The sequence below is a fragment of the Falco peregrinus genome, chromosome Z (assembly GCF_023634155.1).
Source record: "Falco peregrinus isolate bFalPer1 chromosome Z, bFalPer1.pri, whole genome shotgun sequence".
NCBI classification, from domain to species: Eukaryota; Metazoa; Chordata; class Aves; order Falconiformes; family Falconidae; genus Falco; species Falco peregrinus.
In genome coordinates this window covers 57,092,196-57,110,653 of record NC_073739.1, presented here as the reverse complement: position 1 = coordinate 57,110,653, position 18,458 = coordinate 57,092,196, and the positions used below count along the sequence as shown (strand labels likewise).

Here is an 18,458-nt window from a genome sequence, read left to right as displayed (position 1 = left end):
TAGGCTTGCAGTGAGCTATTCTTTGCATAAGCCCCTTGTAAAAAAAGTAACTGAAGGGTCAATAGAATTGCAGTACTTTTCTGTCGCTTTTATCATGAATGTTTTGCTAAATGGTGATATAATACATATGTTTTATTTTTAGAGCCCACTTAATCTGTGAATTCCCCCTTATTCCATCTGTATTTCTTTTCTGTGACAAGCTGAAGGCCTTTTGTTTAACAAACTCTGCTTCCTGACAGGGAGTGTCACTGGAACTCCTTGTAGAGCTCCTCCAGAGCACTGTTTGCTGAACACAGTGAGTGCTGTGGGTGATCAATGGCAATATTTCTGCCTCATTAAACTCTCCTGATAACCTTAAAAGCAGTCATCTCTTGTTTCTAATCTAAACAGAAGAACAGAGAAGTAGTTTATAGATACTTTTTAGAAGTTAATGTTTGAAAGGCTGAGCGAAGAAGAGCCAATTGAAGAGTGTGGCACTAAGATGAGTTTGGAAAGCTTCTTTGCTGTGGTCTCATGCTAGTCAACCCATTCTTCCTTCTTGCAGTGTGTTTGAGTGACCCAAGCAAGTAAGACTAATTCTGTGTACTACCAGTCATAGAAATCTTTTAACTTTTTCCCTAACTACTTCAAAACATACTACAGCAATAAATTATCAGTGAACATGAATGAATGCAAAAGGGAGTTGTGTAAATTTGTACTTGCTGATTATGTTTTTGTTTTCCTCCATAGATGCTATGTCAGTGGTAACGGAGATCATGTTGCAAGAAAGTTTTGATGAATTATCAACACAGTTTCTCTCTCTCTATGTTTTATACCAGTACCTGGCAATGAAGTCCGAACATACGGTAAGCTGACCACACTCAAAATGATACACAAAGCCTCCATTTCTAAGTGTTGTGGTGCAGTCAGTTGGGCATTCAGTCTTGAATGTATTTTATTTCCCCTAAGTTTACTTGGAAAAAATAAATACTCAATTTTTTAAATTTTTTTTCACAACTGCAGAAGAAAGAAAAAAAAGAAACAACAAAATATGAAAGCCATCGAATAACTTGATACCCCTTTTGCTCCTTTCTCTGGAAGGGAAGGTATGTTGGGGTTTTCAGATGTAGTGTGGTCCATTGGAAAGTAATGAAATGACATTTCTGTTCAGTTCAAAGAGGGCTTTTAGCACAAAAGACCTGTCTCACCTATTTTACAGGATCCTGCTGAGTATTGCTTACCATTAGAGTTTGGTAATGGTGAAGTTGCAGAATTACAAAGCATTTTCACTAAGATTTTTACTATCCCCTTTGGCTTTGGGTGTGTTGTTTCTAGTAGGTATTTGTTTTAAAACTGAATTTGTTACATACTTCCTGTATCCAAGGCTTAGGGGTTTCTTATTCACATCTTGCTTGCTTAGGCCAATATGACAGTTCAGGCTCTTGGAAGTGGCTTTATTCTACCTTTGCAGGAGGAGCTCAGTTAGGTATCGGCAAAGGGTTCTGCCATGCCCATCACTTTAGGTAGCTACTTTTCATGTAGTTTGCCACAAGCCTTCAGTAGCAAAAGTACTTCATGCGTCCATTTGTCTTACATGAAGCATCTTCCAAAATGTGTAATACAAATGCCTTAAGGTTTTGCTCAATTGGGTGATAATTTCAGTTTTCGCTATAGAAAGCAGATGTGCATTTGCCCTATTCAGTATTAGCTTTCATTCCCCAGAATTCAAGTATGCTCAATCACTACTTATCTATGAAAAGCAGGGGGACCAAAATCTCATTTTCCCACTGTGTTTGTCCATTTTTGTGTATCCTCACTACAAAGACAAGCACTCGTTAACAGTGTGTAGCATTTCATGAAAGCTGAATGTGGACACCATGAAAGGGTTGTGTGGACATATGACACATTTGAGGCAAGCATATTTATATTGCTGTGACTTACTTAATACGCGTTTTGAAATAACCCCATCCAACAGCAATCAGTCATGTTTTTATATGTATACACCATCCTGAGTACTATTCAGCACCTCTTAATGATCAGTACCAATTTTCTGTGTTTGATTTAAGAAGTGGATTTAAGAGTTATGAGATATGCTCAGCTACTCCTGAAAATCCCATTCCCTTTTCCAAAGGTGTGAGACAGGTCAGCCAGTGTCCTGTTGCAGAGAGGCCTTTGGCCATAGCTTAGGGTTCAGCAGCCTGATGAAATGTTTTTTACTTTTAAGAGCTAAATCTTGGGCAATGTTACTGTGTTAGTCCTTTGTGTGTATAGCAGTGGTGATAGAGAGCTTCCATTTTTCTGCTGTTGTAAACACCACTGAAAGCCTGACTGGTCTTGGCTCTCCCCAGAAAGTTTCCTCCTTGACTGCTGCAAACAAGCAGGATGATTGCTACCTTCCACTGCAAAGGTGTTAAACATTAAATTCTTGCAGTTCCTCCAGCTCTTGGAGCCAAATGGGCTAGCTCCCAAATGAACCTAAACCGCTAAAAGCACTTTTTCCAGTTGCATCTGGTTTTTCTGTAACATTCAGCTAGGGTGCTGAATTCAGCACAAAACAGCCCTGTCTCCTTGTATCCTTTTTCTGGCTCAAGGAAATACCTTGCCTGGCTGTCAGGTGATGGTATTTTCTGTCAGATGATAACATGCAAATTTTTGTAGCACCCGAATGGAGACACAAAAAAATGCCATACCTTGAAAAGACATCTCTGAATAATGCATTAAACCAGAAGGTCGAACCTTTGTGCTTTTTAAGACTCAGTGTACCTCAGGGAATTTTTCAGAAAGCTTCTTCCTTTCTCCACGGGTATTTGTTTCAGGTTATAAGGTAATAAACAAGACACTGAAGTACCCTGCCACAAAACCCATGTGTTAAGAGAATCAGGCTTCCTCCAATCTATTTCCTTTTATAGCTTCTTTTTCCTCATTTTCTTAGCAATGGGAATTGTTCAGCTCCTTTTATGTGCTGTAGAGGCATTTATCCTTGATGTTTGTGCTTTTCTGGTGTTGGAAGAGGTGCTGTACTATCCTATAGCAAAACAAAATTTACATTACTCTTGTGGTTTTAATGTACATTCTGATTGGGTGCCCTTCTTTAGCTATCACTGGTCATCTGGCTCAGACGGCTGGTACCCCTCTGTAGCTGGAAAGACAGCTGTATTTTTAATCCTGGGGTGTGCAGTGGTCTTGGTGAATTGCGTATGTTCTTTTCACAGTGCGCATTTTGGACTCAAGAGCAGCAGCCATTGGCAGCATATTCTTCTCTCAGCATTCTCCTGTTCTGTTCCTGTCAGGGATAGGGAATGTATCTTCCCACATACTTAAAAGAAAAGGCTGCTCTAGTACAGAAGCCATGTAATTTTTTTCTTCAGTGGTGTTAGCCTGAAGCAAGTGGTAGGACATACAGGACAGAGAGAGCTTGGCCAATGTTAAATGAACGTAACCCTCTGTCCTGAAGGAGATGCACTGATTGACTTCCATGCAAAACGTCAACTGCTCACATTTACTGTCTTTTGGAAAGAGAGGTGTTCCTCACTATAATGTGTACTATTCCTCAGGATACATATACTGTAACTGAACACTAGATGTGTTTAATGATTCTTTACTTTATTGCAAAGACATCTGATGAAAGCTACCTGTGTAGTCTTTGGCTGCTGCCATTTTGTGTTTGTGATTGTCAAGGAACACTTACTTAGTTTACATTGTTTGCAGTGGGAAGAGGAGAGAAATCTTGGAGCATCGCTAATGCTTACGGGTCTAAAGCAAACAAACACTGTGGGTTTTAGCTCCCAGCTGTATGGCTATGCATTCCTTGGTAAGTTTTATGTCCCTCAGAGTCGTCTTTTCCCTCTTGTCTTCAGTGGCTGAATTAAACTGGCCTCTTTGCTTTATTGAAATTAATCAATGAGAAAGCTGAGGGAAAAAAAGGCAGAAATAGTGGAAGGAACAATTTCAGAGTTAATACTGAATCTGTTTTGTAAGCCTTGAGGGTGGTACTGGTTTGAACGGTATGCCCTTTGTCAGACAGCTTCAAAACCTCCTTTAGGGCTCCCTGCAGGTTTGGATTGGCAGTTGAAAGAAAGAAGACCTTCTTAAAGAAATCTAGGATTGGTTGGTTTGTGGACCGACAAATTTTCAAAACAACCAAAAGTGCAGAGTTCCCTAACACAAACGTAAGTTTATGAACAATAGACTCTTTTCTTAGCGGGTTTCTCAAAAGAATCTTTAAACCTCAAGAACTTCAGAGAGCACAGCCTGAAAAGCACTATGTTTAGAACATTTGCTGGTCACTGTAAAGTTAACGTTTCTGTTGTGAACAGCAGATAGCAGCGCTAAATGTTAGGGACTGTGTCTTCTAGGGAGTCTTCACTCCTAATGATATACTTTGTTATTCAAGAGCAATTAAGAGTATATCCAGAATTGGAGGGAAGGGGAATGGGGTAAATAATCCTTGAATATCCTCTAACCTTTAGTGAAATACAGTGCATACAGGTTTTGTCCTTCTCTACAAGATAATTATTTACTTGAAATTAATTAATTTGAAACTTACTTACTTCATTGTATTTTATGCTTTAATTTATTGAGGGTAATAAAAAGTGGACTTATTTTTAAAATGTGGCCTCAAAATACAGTGTGTAATGGCAGAGTTAGGATGCTGATAAAGATTTATCATGACTGTAGGACAACAAGGTCATTTTCAGTCAAAAAGGGGGGAAGATGAGAAAATCAGTTTGAAAGCAGGATTTTCCATAGAACTGTAGTTTCTTATCCAGTGGAGATACTGATACAAACAGGGTCTTCGCTGTACAGTTGGCATGCAGTTTGGAGTTGTTTTTATGTCATGTAGATCGGTTGAGTATTTTAAAAATGCACTTTACTGTTGTCTGTGAGCAGTAGTACTTGTTCCATGACATTGACATTCAGTAGATCAAAAGCTATTTACTGTTATGTCACATATTCCACAGTCTTGCCAATGCTGATGGAACCGACCTCTGAGAGAGTGAAAGATGTTTATGAGTACAGCGTGGCCTCAAGCACCTCAGCTATTTTAATTTAGCTACAGCCCATAAGCCTTGTGCACTTACTCCTTTTCCTAAAGCATTCTCTTCCATGTAAAGAAGAGTAAGGTGTGTTCCATGCTTTTCTGTCATTATAGCCAGAGTGCAAATTAGATTAAGAGCTTGGATACAATTCATGTAAGCTACACTGAAGTGGTATTATTCGTAACATTGACAATGACAAAATCAAAACCTTAGAGTAGCAATCATTGTAAATTAGTACTCACCAACTGCAACATGGTGTCCGTTTCCTCTGTTATGTAGGAGTTTCATGTTCTCTAGTAATTACCATCAGAGGAAAAAACATATTATTGGCGCTGAGTGACACAGGTCCTGCTAAAGTCAGTGAAGACCTTGTTGCACAGAATGTCCTAAATCAAGAACAAAAATTTCATTTTGGCAGGTCTCCCGTATTTCCTCTTAGGAAGCTCTAGCAGAAATAGGTATACTAAGCCCTATAGTTAGCCAGAGCGTGTATTGTAAATACTGTACAGTCTGTCCACGATACATGTGTGAGTAGGCCCTAAAAGCCACAGAGATGAATCCAGAGTCTCACATTTAGTGCACACGTTCTACACAGTCAGTCCCTGAAGGCAAAGGAGACAGTTGTCTAAGGTCTTCAGGTGTCTTGCTCAGAGCTGCTGTTACAACTTCCAGACAACCAGAAAACCTGACCACCTTTCCTCTTTTCTATCTGGACAAGATTTGTAGGTAAAGGTGTAGGGGAAATGGGGAGGAATCAGAAACAAACATGTAATAGCTGTGAAGTTGGGGAAAAAGAAGGCACCTTAATAAAATAAGGTAATAGCTGTTCTGTCACAGCAGCTTTGTAGAAGAGCATGTTGTTTTTACCACAGAAGTGAAGACACTTCTGGAAAACAGAGCCAACCCATATGCATTTCATTAAGTCTCAAGTGTTGAAGTACTACTGCTAAAGTGTTGTGTTTTTTTTTTTATCACAGGGAAAGTGGAGTTGAATAAAGGGCTGAGAGCTGTGTACAATCTAATGCCACTGATGTGGACACCTGGATACTTGAATAGAGCCTTGCAAGTGATGGAGAATGTTGCTTCATTGTCAGGGGACAGCAAAATCTGCAAGGAAGCTGTAAGTATGAAAGTTATAACCCACTGAACAGAGGAAATTTCATACAAGCGAAACTCTGTTAAAACCTGTGAGTTCTGCGCCTTGCTATTGAGAAGAGGCCCAGCAATATTTCAGAGGTCTTTGGAAGACAGGGGAAGTAATGTTTAGAATAGAACCACTGCTTCAGTTGATGAACCAGAGATGATGTCTACTGGCATGTCCTTGGGAATGAGTGTTTGTTATTGCCACAGAGGATTTAAGTATGTTTCCTAAGTCTTCCCCTCCCTATAGAGACACATCGTTCTGTGTCATATGAAACACATCTGCGGGGATGGGAAGACACCTTTGTTTCCCAAGCGTTTGAAGTCACTTAGAGGCACACTTCTTAGCAGTGAGGATGAAATACCACATCTTGTTCCTCTCCCAACTAATTTCATGTACTCTGTGCCCTCTGAGATCACGTCCTGAGTCATGCTGGTCCAAAACCAGATTGATTTCTGGATGGGTTGTAGTGCCCTCAGCTGGGGAGGATGGATAGATTGGTCCATTTGTGAGGTCAGCACTAATTAAGGGAGTTGGGGTGTGGGAGTGCTGTGGGGCATCAGGCTGATCCTGGAATCGGACAGCTTAGGACGATTAACTTAGGAAACCAGCACCACATGGGCTGGAACATAGAAACAGCACTGAGGTCTCACCTTTGCTTCTTGGTACTGTTTCATGAAGGTGTCTGTGGTCATGGAAGTCTCCCTTTTGCTAGCATCACTACTAGGCTTGCATTCTCTGCATTTCCCTTGACAAAGGCCAGGGCGCTGCTCAGCAGATTCTCCTATTCATTGCTCCATGCACAGAAGCAGCTCTGTGTAATACTGGTCAGTGCAGGGAAGGAAGCATCACATCTGCAGCTTCCACCATTTTGAGTTACCTCTTCAGGTGTGTGATTTTGCAGTTTCTTTCTTACTCCAAGTGTGAAGAACTCAGCTTAATAACCATGTGATTTTTTTTCTGCTTACAAGCCCTAGACAAATCAAAAAACTTCTCAGCTTGCTCTGGGTTGTAAATGAACATTCCTAGTGTTGAAACAAGGCTCCGTCTGTCTGTGGTACAACAGGTCCATAGAAGATCCCATCCTTCTGTGAACTAATACTGTAAAAATAGTAAACACCAGTAATCTCTAGCAATGCTTCCTTCACAGGCACTCTTTACTTTGTTTAGTGAACAACTAAGAACTTATAAACTGAGGTTATTACTGATTGCTCGCTAATGCTGCAGGTACCTCTGTACAAATCCAGTAGTAGATCCCCAAAACCAATGAGAACAATGACTGAGAGCGCCACACAGAAACTTCCCTGAAGAGATACTTGGCCTCATTTGGATTTTAGGTAGCAGTAAATAAACAGTAGTGCAAGTCATAGGTTTTACCAAGCTAAGTACCAAGAGCAGGCCTGGATGGTCTGTTATTATCAGAATAATTTTTCTCTAATGTTTTTTTGTGACCCCAATGCAGAAACAAGCAAAATATGTTGGTCCATATCCTTATCTGGTGTGAAGTAATTACAGTGTATTGATTTCCATGATCTGGCCTTTTCTACCTAAATACTCATTATGATTTTACTGCTGCAATCCACAGAAGATATTTTTAATTACTATTTCCCACTAAAATGCAGTATTCCTAAGGGTGAAGTACTAAGAGCACTGACAAAGTCAATACTGAGGTCAGTTAACTTCTACTGAATTCAGCAGCAGATCTGATGGAGACAACCTCAAGTGCCATAAACCTTTTTCTCCTGTAGTATCCTGAGCCTCTTTTGGGCAGGACTGGGTTGACCCCTTTATGCCATGCTCGTAATTCTGTATCACTGATAAGTATGGGCCGTGTTGTAAGTCATTGTTGCATGCGTGCACCATCACAGAGTTACTTGAGAGAGCCACAGCCCTGGTTTTGTGAACTTGGTTCTTTTCCAAAATGTAGTACTATTTTTGTGGCTGAATAAATTTCCTTATCGAAAAGGGAAGCTTTCAAATTAACTTATTTAACGTGCAGGTTTGGTGTAAACATTTTCAAGAGATTTGCCCAATCGTTTTAAGTCATTTTTCTTTCGGGCTTTAAGCTTCCATTCATTTCTGACTAGGAAGGTGTCTTTTTTTTCTCTCTGCTGCTACTATATTAACAACACAGTAGAAATTCTGTTTAGTATTGTGCTGTATTGTTTAACTGTGAACAAGGAAGACAACTTCTGTTTTTTTTTCACTTGTCTGAGAGAGTCTCTAAATAAACATATGTATTTCCAAGCACATAGTTATTATTTCATTCCTTATTTCATCTTGTTTCTGTACTGCTAGTTTAAAGATTATATTTCAGTGTCAAGAATGTTGTTTCAAATAAGCCTAATTTTTATTCCTTTAGCATTATATACTTATGCTAGGAAAGTGAAATCCTAAGTATCAAGATCCCTTTTTCTTGGAGAAAGTATTATAGATTTAAAGGTTATACAGATACAAACAGATACAGAGTTATTTCATCCTACTGATAAACATGCAGAATTAGGATTCATGGAAGGATAACAGCTCTTTGCATTTGCATTTAAAATGCAGGCAACCTGCATCCAGTAATTCCAGTTGTTGAGATTATGTTATTCCCAAAACAGCAGCATCATCGATATAGCATTTCAATTTTCCTTACCAATAATACATACAGAAATAATTTACCAAGTCCCTTAGTGAAACTAATGCATCTTTTGATAGAACTGTAATTAGATGAGAGGATTGTTCTCTTACTACCTTGAAAGACAGAAGCATGAAGAGAGCAGTGGTGTCACATTAAAAATACATGTATACCAATGTATCATATGCCTACATTTCCATTTTTCCTGTTAAATTACGGAACTAATGATAGGAATGGATGTTTTTGTTGCTGAACAGGTTATTTCCCAGGTTCTTTGAACTTGTCTTGACATGATCTGTGGCATTGTTCAAACATTCCATAGTAATATCTTAGATGTATCTGTGACTGTATGTCATGCTAATGCTGTTACCAATGTGACTACCATTTAGCATTAGTATTTATGGCCAGATACCAGACCAAGAGGACACATTAGCCTAATGCCTGATGTATCTGCAAATACGAGTCAGCATCTGAGTCACGGAGAGTTTTACTGTTGAGAGGTGGTGGTGGAGTTGTTCTCTTGCAGGCATTTGATGTCCAGCCTCAAAGGTCCCCAGTACAGTACAAAATTCTTCCAAGAGTAAGTCCTATTTCATTTTAGAATTTGGTTTTCTTTTTGTCATACACAGAAGTCATCTCAAAATACATGGTAACTCATGAAATTGTTTGTAAACATGACAGTTTGTAACAGTAACAGCTGTTACTCAGATCGTGTGTCCGAATGGTTTATGCCAATAGTGACAAATGTCATTGTTCAGATTGATGCTCTGGAGACCATTTTGCAATCTGCTCTTGAAGCAAAACCTGGTCCGGAATCAGCTGAAGAAGTCAAGGAATTAGAGCAGAAGTCACTGAGTGCAGAATCAGAAGAAACAGAGCAGTCTAAAGCACCCGAGTACTACAGCCGATTCAAGGTAAGAGAGTTTCATTTATCTAAATATTCCAAGATCTGGTAGATCTCCATAATGTGTACTGGAAAATATATATGCTGGCTTATTATGGGTAGTAGACTGATACGGCTTCAGTGTATTAAGAGTCCTACCTGGCCTGTTTGAAACTGGTGTCACCTTACATTTGCACTTCTTCAAACAAGAAGCTGCAGTCTACAAAAGACATAAATGCTCAAGGCCACTTGTCTTTTGTTTGTCTGCTGGGATTTTATCTTCACTTTTCATACATCAAAATGATAAATGCAGTCCTGTTCACAGAAGTGGTATGTCATTAGAGATCCATTATCTGACCTTGTGTGGATTCTTGTTCATTACAATGAATTATAATAGGCATGAGACCGTCATGAATTTATTGTCCATTTGTGTATGTTATGTTTAAGTAGGAACGTTGTATCCTATACTTTCAGTCTGGGGAATTAAGTAAAGGCTGTATCACCTGCCTTTTTATCTTAAGGTCATTATGCTGATGGTAACAATGTGAAACACAGAAACAGTTGTTCATTAGGGCATAGCTATATAATGAGTGCATTTTATTTGATCATCTCACAGCTATATAATAAGCTTATTTTATTTTATCATCTGTGGTAAAAATCAAATATCCCATGTTGAAACTGATCTGGCTTATAGTTCCAGTAGTAGTACACTTTCCATAGCCCATCAGTTTCCATTGTTGCTGTCACAACCTTGGACAGTTGTTCTGGATACAGACCATTGTTCTTCCAAAGAAATTTCAGAAGTTAAAAGACTAGTAATCTATGGTTTCACCTCACATACACACGCTTTTCCTTTCTTTCATTTTTATTTACATGAATTGTTTGCCATTACTCTTTAGATATTAAACTTGCTTTGTAGGCACTTAGAACTGTTTAATTAAAGTGTTTGGGAATTGGTGGGTGCTCAGCATGTGGTAATTAATGCTTGAATGAATTACAGTGAATTAGGTAAACATAAGTGCCCTTTGAAGGAGGGAGTGAGACATTTTTATGAGTTTGTCATTGTCTATGCATTGTCTAGTCTTGAAGAAAATAATGCAGAGTGCTCAAAACAAGGCCTAAATGTCAAATTGGGGACAGACTAGTGCCAAGAGGGTCGTTTTCTTCTCACCTCAACCTTTCCACAAGTTCTGTAATTATCTCCAGTTCAGGCATTCCTTGGTGTGCAGGGACTTTGAGCCAACAAATTATAGTCCCAATGCTTAGCTCTAAGCTCTCACCAGAACAGTCTGAATATAAGAAAGAGATAGCACTCATGTGAGGTGCCTCATGCCATGTGAAGTCTGGGCATCCAGCAGTAATGCGTATGTAAATTAGCCACGATTTCTGGTTGTCTGCATGAGAAAAGTAGCTCTCAATTCAAAATACTATTTCAGCTATGCCAGAAGGAGTTATCAGACCCCTCTCAAATCCCTTAGGCCAGCACCAGCCAGTCTTCCCAGTTGAACCCCTGGACACCTATGGGTGTAGTTCACAGGGCAGAGAAGTTCACCAGAAATCTATACAAGTCTGAGGGAAGGTGGCAGCTCTGGAGCACTCTGGTGACGTTGACATTCACAACTGCTGTCCCAAGCACAGATCATGTGCCCCTCATGTGCTGTAACCCCAACACAAGATTTGTACTTCTGCTGATGGAAACACTTTGGTTGCACTTATGTCCAGCCCTTTATTAGCCAACATGTCCCAGTCTCTCTCACAGAGCTCAAAACCAGTTGCTTCTGTCTCCTGTTTCCCAATTCTTTCAAAAGTCATACACCTGGGTATGTGAGGGAAAGCATGTGGATTTGCTGTAGGCATACAGTTCCTGTCCGGAACTGTAGCCTGTTGTGCATGGCTTTTATACACATACTTGGACTCCATGTCTTATACCAGCCTTCAGAACAGCAGTTGGAGGAAGTCCCTGAAAAAGCCATGGTGGCCTAACAGATGCCATGTGCGAGAGGCAGCATGTCCTTCACTTCTGCTAAACAGGACTTGAGGGCATTTGGCTCCAGATAAAGCCTTTAGAACTGTAATCTAGGCCCTCTGTTTTACATTGTCATTCAAGTTGTAATTACCTGTTTTCAGATTCCTTACTCTGAGGTTTACAACTCAGTACAGTGTTCCTCAGGCAATTCCTTCCATCACTTAAACGCTGGGAACACCTTCCCTAAAAGCAGTGCTCCTTTAACTGTCTGCATGCAGAGCCCTGGAGATTGCTTATAAAAATCAATCGTTTAGCCACTTAAGAATGTGCCCTTTTGGTACCTGCAGGACATAAATCCTGCTGCTTTCCTAAATTAATTTCACTAATGTATCAACCAAGGAAGAATCCAGGAGTTCAGTGGTACTAGTAATGGCTTAGAAGTCCTGCTAGTTTCCAGTTTGTTCCCTTTCTGTGGTTCAGTGCATAAACCTTTTCAGCACATCCTTGGTGGTAGTTAGTAGGGAGAGTCTGAAGGATCTGAACCAGTTCTGTTTAAACTGAATATCTAATCTGTAAACATGAGTATAGTTGTCAGGTTACTTCCCCAGATGCAAGCTGTACGGTCTCTTCATATTTCTCGCTGATGCATTGTATACTTTCTGACATCTTAAACAAAATAGAGACTAATACACCTACATATTGCCGAGTTTGGTTTTAGCCTGTTAGCTTCAAAGCCATTGCTTTTGTTTTCATTCTTTATCATAAAATCAAAAAACAGACAGAGCCAACTACCCAAGCCCTTCAGACCTGCATGCCTAGCTTAAAGAGTCTTTTAATCTGCTGTCTGTCCAGCACAAACCTTCAAGGGTCTGGCAAAACACAACAAAGCCTGCAGTTGTGTTGCCTAAGACACAAGTGGAGAGGCCTCAGAAGGGGACATCATAGTTTCCTGCTTAAGAACAAAGCGGAGCCTCAGGACAGCAGCTGAAGAGCAGTGCTTTGCAGAATATTGCCAACATGGACTAGGGTAAGAGGGTCAGCAGCACAGCACATAACCTTCCGCTGATAACTGGAAGTCTGGATATCTGCATGGCTCCAGAGTTTTTGTTTGGAGGTGAATGATCCCCACATCTTCTTTCTATCATCCTGCAGTCCAAAACGATAGGCTTTGTTCAAAGGGTCCAGTAAAGGAGCATGTACTTACTTCAGATATTTTGGCAAGTGCTGGGCTAGGTAAACGTTTTATTCAAAAGAACAATCAGGAAAACGCATTGCTATCTAATGGGTGAGCAAGGGGTAAAGAATTTCCCAGTGCCTTGTCATCTTTCTCCCCCAGAAGACTCCTCCTTGGTTGTGTATCTGCACTTTTAAGGCAATTAATCAGACTGTCAGTGAGCCATCAGGCTAAAGGTTCCAGAAAGCCAGAAACAGTGTCACTGGATGATTCATCTTCTTAAGTGAATTAACATTTTTATGCTGCGTGAAATCTAGATAAGTAAAGCATGAGAAAGAAACACTGTACAGTTTCTTAGTGAAGCTCTGCTCTTAGTTTCAGTAGAATGTCCCTGAAAAAACATCCCTTGCTTTAGCAGTATTGTATAGTCTGTGTAAGCATAGTCAAGCCTCAGGTCACAGTAACTGCTGGGAAGGAAAATCATGGGAATTACTTGGTATGCCTTAGCAAGAGAGCATTTAAAGTGATGCACATCTGTTGAGACAGATGCTGATACAGGCAGCATGAAGCAAATAATTCAGTCAGTTTTGAGGTGAGACACAAACCCGAGGTGTCCAGATTATATTTATTGTAGTTGACTGGTCAGTTCATCTTCATTAATAACAGATAATTGAACTTGGAAAAATACATAGACTTTCAATGGTTAATGAAAATTAAACTTCATTGGTTTAGTTTTGCAGCTCAAAGAAATTGTTGTTGATGTTAGCATTCCAAAAAATAGTACCAGCTACCAAAGTTGAAACACTTTGCTGGGGTGAAATAGTTACCTGGCCTGCTTAGCTCAGCTAATAGATTGAAACAGTGATGTGTTGGTTGTTAACAGGAAATTATTTTGTGGCTGATTATTTTGTGACCGACTGGTTCTCTCCTTCTCACTCTCTGCCAAATCCCTTTTTATGACAGGAGCTGTACTCTAAGCTGCATTCACTTGGCAAGGTTGAATCTGAAAGCCTGTTAACCCTGACCACCCAGCTTGTCAACGAAAAACTGCCAGCATGTGAAGTGGAAGACATTGCAAAATATGAGCAGAAGCTAAAGGAATGGGAGCAAGAACAAGCACTTCTCATTGAGAGAGAGAGAGAGTTCAGAGAAAAGGCAAAGCAGGAAATGGAAGCTAGGAAGCTAGCTAAAGCATCTGCTTAGTCCTGGAACTCAGAGACTACCGCAGTGGGATGCATTCCTCTGTCACTGAAGTGCTTACCATTGCTAATATTTCACTTCAATCCTGCTGCAAGTATGAATGTGACTGCTGTATGCAAATTAAACTTTTCCCATTTTCCTGTTTCCTGAAGTAAAGCACGTGTGATTTATAGAAATCCTCATCCTGTATGTGAGCCATTTTCCTCCTACCATCAGCCAGGCAGGGGGTGGGATGGAGACAACACAAAGAAACAAAGGCCTGAGAAGTAGCTTGCCTGTGATGAAAGGTGTAGAGGGTGGAAGGAACAAAAGAAGAGGGAAGCATTTCAAACATAGGTTGTTTCAGTAGGGGTTTCTCACAGGAAAGAATGCCCTAGCTACTGTGAACTTCAGACACTAAGAGGATTAACATATATTGATTGCTGGGGTTTTTTTTTCCCCAACCCATTTTGGAAAATTTGGACTACTACTATACATAGAAGCCTGACTATACTATACTTGGAAGCCTGCTATACTTGGAAGCCTAACTTCTGACTGTTTCTAAAACTGCTTCTAAGAAGTTTTAGCCCAGTGAGTTAGCACTTGCACAGGCATTCAGATGTGCCTTCCCTGTAAGGAAGGTAGAAATTTCTGACTTTACTAATGCTGTTCTGCTCCATTTTTAAGATCAGTAGAGAGACACTCACAGTCACCTCGGCACACACTGAGAAGCTTCATACTGCAGTGCAGTTTCCTTTTTTAGTCTCGGTGCTGTTTCATCGGGGTGGTTGACCTAAATCCCTTCCTGTCTCAGCTGTGTACCTGGTCCCATGCCCCATTCTTCAGATTGGTAAAACAACGTAGCTATTCATGCAGCACAAGGAAACGGCAAGGGAGGAAAGGATCATGGTGCATTGGTTGTGGGATGCATCAGCATCCGTTCCTGCTTATGTTCCCTGTCACCAGTCTCATCAGCTGCAGCCAGTGACTATGGAGTTCATGGTAGGGCAGGTTCCTTGAAAACAGGGAGACAGTAGCAACAGCCCTGCTGTATTGCAGCTTATGGCAACAACAGTGTTGTCTCACTGAGCTTCGCCACAGGGTCTGATAAGCATTTCCAGTTTTATCATGTACCTGTCTAGTCTTACAGATAGACTGATAAAACTCAGATCACAAACTCACTGTAAATCCAGTGAGAACATGTTGCAGATCTGTGAACTTGTTATAAATGTAGGAAAGCATCTTATCCACATACACTAAATACTTTTAATCCCAGCAAATGCACTCAAGAGTCTGATGGCTCTTCCACATCCAAGCACTTGGCAGTAAGGTCTTTTCCTGCATCTTGCCAGCAAGTCCCACAGTTTCTGCCATACTGCAGTAAGAGAATGCTGTTTCCAGGTAAGCGGATGATTTTGTTCCTTGGCCTAACTAAAAGAGCAGTGGACTTTCCTGGGCAACTTTTCCCAAGATTCCTGAAGTTTCTTCTTTTTCGTGGTCTTAATGCTTTCTCATTACTAGGAGAAGTTAGGGAGTCTTAAGGGGGGGTAGTAGGTCAAATACACTCCTAAGAACAATTTCCTTAAAGCTGGTGGCTTTAAAGAGGTCATCACTCCTAGTCCAGCCACAGGAGAATGAAGTGTCCCTTCCCTCACAACATATTTCAATTCTTCAGTATCAGAACATGGGTTGTGCCTCCAAGGGTTTACAGTCACTCCTGCGTGCTGATTCCTTTCTCAGCTTCCCTCTACAGATGCCAACTCTCCATCCTGGGATCTTCTGTGCACCACCACAGTTTTAAGCCCCTCCTTGCTGACACGTGGCCTCTAACCACTGCAGCTCCTGATCCTGTTGCTTATGAAGCACCATTTGGCTAGGCCACAATGGGCACTGCTAAATTTCTCCTTGTTTCTTGTTGGTATCTGTGTCTTGGCAGCACAAGGACCCTGTTTGTGGCCCCACCTCCACCCTCCCTCACCCTGCTATGCTGGGCTGCTAGTGCTAGTTGAGCTCCAGCAAGCTGCCAGCTGTCGTGCCCCCTGCTCTTTCACAGAGCACACTTCACTTCCCCCACAACTAATCCCGCTTTCCATTTATTTAGACCTGATAATTACAGCAACAGGAGGAAAAACAAAATCCTCCTGGAAGCTCTGAGCAGCCTGTTAATGAGTGTTGTAGGTTGCCTCATTGCTTTATTCCAGGCACTGTGGGTTTGAATGCTCTGAGCCCTGTCCAAAGCCTAAATTTAAAACAGCGTAGATACAGCCTTTCACCGCCTTTGCTGCTTGCAGGCAGCAAAGCACATTCCTGGGACCAGATGAAGGACACCAAACACAAGACTTGCAGCAGAGGGCCCATACCATTTGTGGCTTAAGGAGCCAGAAGTTTTGCCAAGCCCTCGTTGATCTGTCTGCTGGGTATCTCCCTGAGCAGGAAGCCACTTCTGACACTTCCACTAGCTGGACTGGCCGCACACCAGGGCCCTTTTCCCTTCCCATGCCCCAGCCAAGTGTTTTTCTGTGGTTCAGTAGCCTCCATCTTGCTTCTCCCGACCTCAGGTCTTACCACTGTCTCAGTATCAGCCAGCTTCTGCCAAACCAGTGTTTTCTCACCTTGCAAATACATTTCCCACAAGCCTACCTGCACACCCTTGAATTCTCCAGCAATCTTAATTGCTGCTTCCCCTTTGACCTCACCCTTGATCCTCTTCAAGTTCCTCCCATATATCATCTCATTTATTTGTTCCCCTTCCTCAAGGAGGCTGGACATGTCTCCCTGCCCTACACGCCCATCTGAAACAGCAATGTGCCCCCAGCTCTGCAGACAGCAAGCAGCTCGGGGTACTAAGCAGTCAGCACCCTGAGCTTTGAGGACCTTGGACACTGCTCAGCCTCCAGAGGTTGGAAACATGACTTAGCAGCTGAAGCTTGAGGGAGGGGAGGGGAGGGAAGTACTCTGCTCTTTAGCTCTCTCTCCTACCTGTTTGCTTTGAGCGAGGTCAGCAGTGAAGCGAATTGTGAGCCAGGGTAATTCACAGACCAGGGTGGTTTCAGGCATGGGTTTGGCTTCCTAAGGGAGATGTGGACAGTAGCTGTGCACCACAAACGCAGCAGCATGAAAAAGCAACATAATAACAACTAACTCAGCTTAACTTCCCTGTTTTTCTGTTTCCCACTCCAGGGAAAGTAAGATGGACCTGTTTGCCCTATTACATAAATCATGTTGCACACACAACCTGTTTTTCAGCTGCTTGCTGGATTACTTTGAAAAAGAAGTTTGAGGGACACTTGTAGCAACACCTAGGAGTGAAACTGAGCCCCAGGTAGTCAAAAGCCCTTCTGTATGGATGCTGGTGGCTTTGTGTGCACTCCTTGATAGCCATCCATCACCTGCTGTGATGCAGCTGGCCGCATTTATAAGTGGGGGTCGGAGGGGGGAAGCAAAGTCATACAGCAGCTTTTACTCTGTAGCTTGAATATCAGCTCTGATGCTAAGGGAAGAATGTGGATGTGTGTATATATGCATATAAAATAACCAACTTTTGTGATCTACAAATACAAAAAGCTTCCAAGTTTGTCCAGCCCTGTGTCCTGGTACTGGCTCGATGCAAGCTCACAACCCAGTGAGCACTTCCTCACGAGGACACTCGAGCTTTTTGAAATGCTGCTCCTTGCTGCATTGTTTCAGACAGCTGCCTAGGCCTTTCTGTATGTGGATGGGACTGACAAAATATTTGCTGGAGAGGACAGACCGAAATCTTTCTTGGTAGCAACACTAACGCCTTTTTTTGGATCATCTCTTCTAGAAATGTTGCTTCACATCCCGTTTTCATTTGTGACTACGGCTGTGATTTAGATTAAAGCTATTGCAATGTCTCCCTTGTCCGTATATTTCTTTGTGACAGATTTTGAATAATTTCCCTACTCATTATCCTGGTGGCTGTATAGCTAAAGGCAGGGTAAGATCTCCCAGTGCTAGAAGCTATACACTTGCATGCACGGTCACTGAGCTGTGCGAGCAAACAAGGTGATGAGCAGCCTGTGATAACCTTCTGTGATAATACCTGCCTGTGATAACGCTTCTGGTACAGCACTGCCAGACTTGCACATGCTAGGCAGTGTTAACAGCTCTGCAGTTCCCCAGGTATGGGAGAGACCCTTTTCTCCTCAACACTAGCCAAAAGAAACAGAAACCAGTAGACATGCAAAGCCTGTTTGGTGTGTTGGCATGAATTCAGCTGCTCTTAGGAGAAAAAAACAGCACTTTAGAGTCTTTTAACTGAAAGCTCTTAATTTCAGTTAAAAAAGAAGCTTCCCAATTGAAATCCATGGCAGATACCAAATGTGCTGCTGATTAGGTAAGCAAATAGGCAGTTCTTCCTCCCACACAAGTGTCACTGGCAGAACGCTTCCAGCGAGGCAGTGAAGGCTCTTATCCATTATTCACAAGAAGAAAATTACATGTTTATTCCCCTGCA

General features: G+C 41.5%; 1 protein-coding gene across 2 annotated transcripts in view; it reads left to right on the top strand.

Moving 5' to 3' along the window:
• MRPS27 (mitochondrial ribosomal protein S27) overlaps positions 1-14,146 on the top strand; it is a 46,517-nt gene extending 32,371 nt beyond the window's left edge. For both annotated transcript variants that reach the window (XM_055790379.1, XM_027796681.2), the window contains 5 exons: positions 730-845; positions 3,688-3,790; positions 5,996-6,138; positions 9,538-9,693; positions 13,766-14,146. In XM_055790379.1, the coding sequence (XP_055646354.1) occupies positions 730-845; positions 3,688-3,790; positions 5,996-6,138; positions 9,538-9,693; positions 13,766-14,005 (758 nt within the window). In that variant the 3' untranslated portion in view covers positions 14,006-14,146. The remainder of the gene's footprint in view (positions 1-729; positions 846-3,687; positions 3,791-5,995; positions 6,139-9,537; positions 9,694-13,765) is intronic.
• The last annotated feature ends 4,312 nt before the right edge of the window (positions 14,147-18,458 follow it).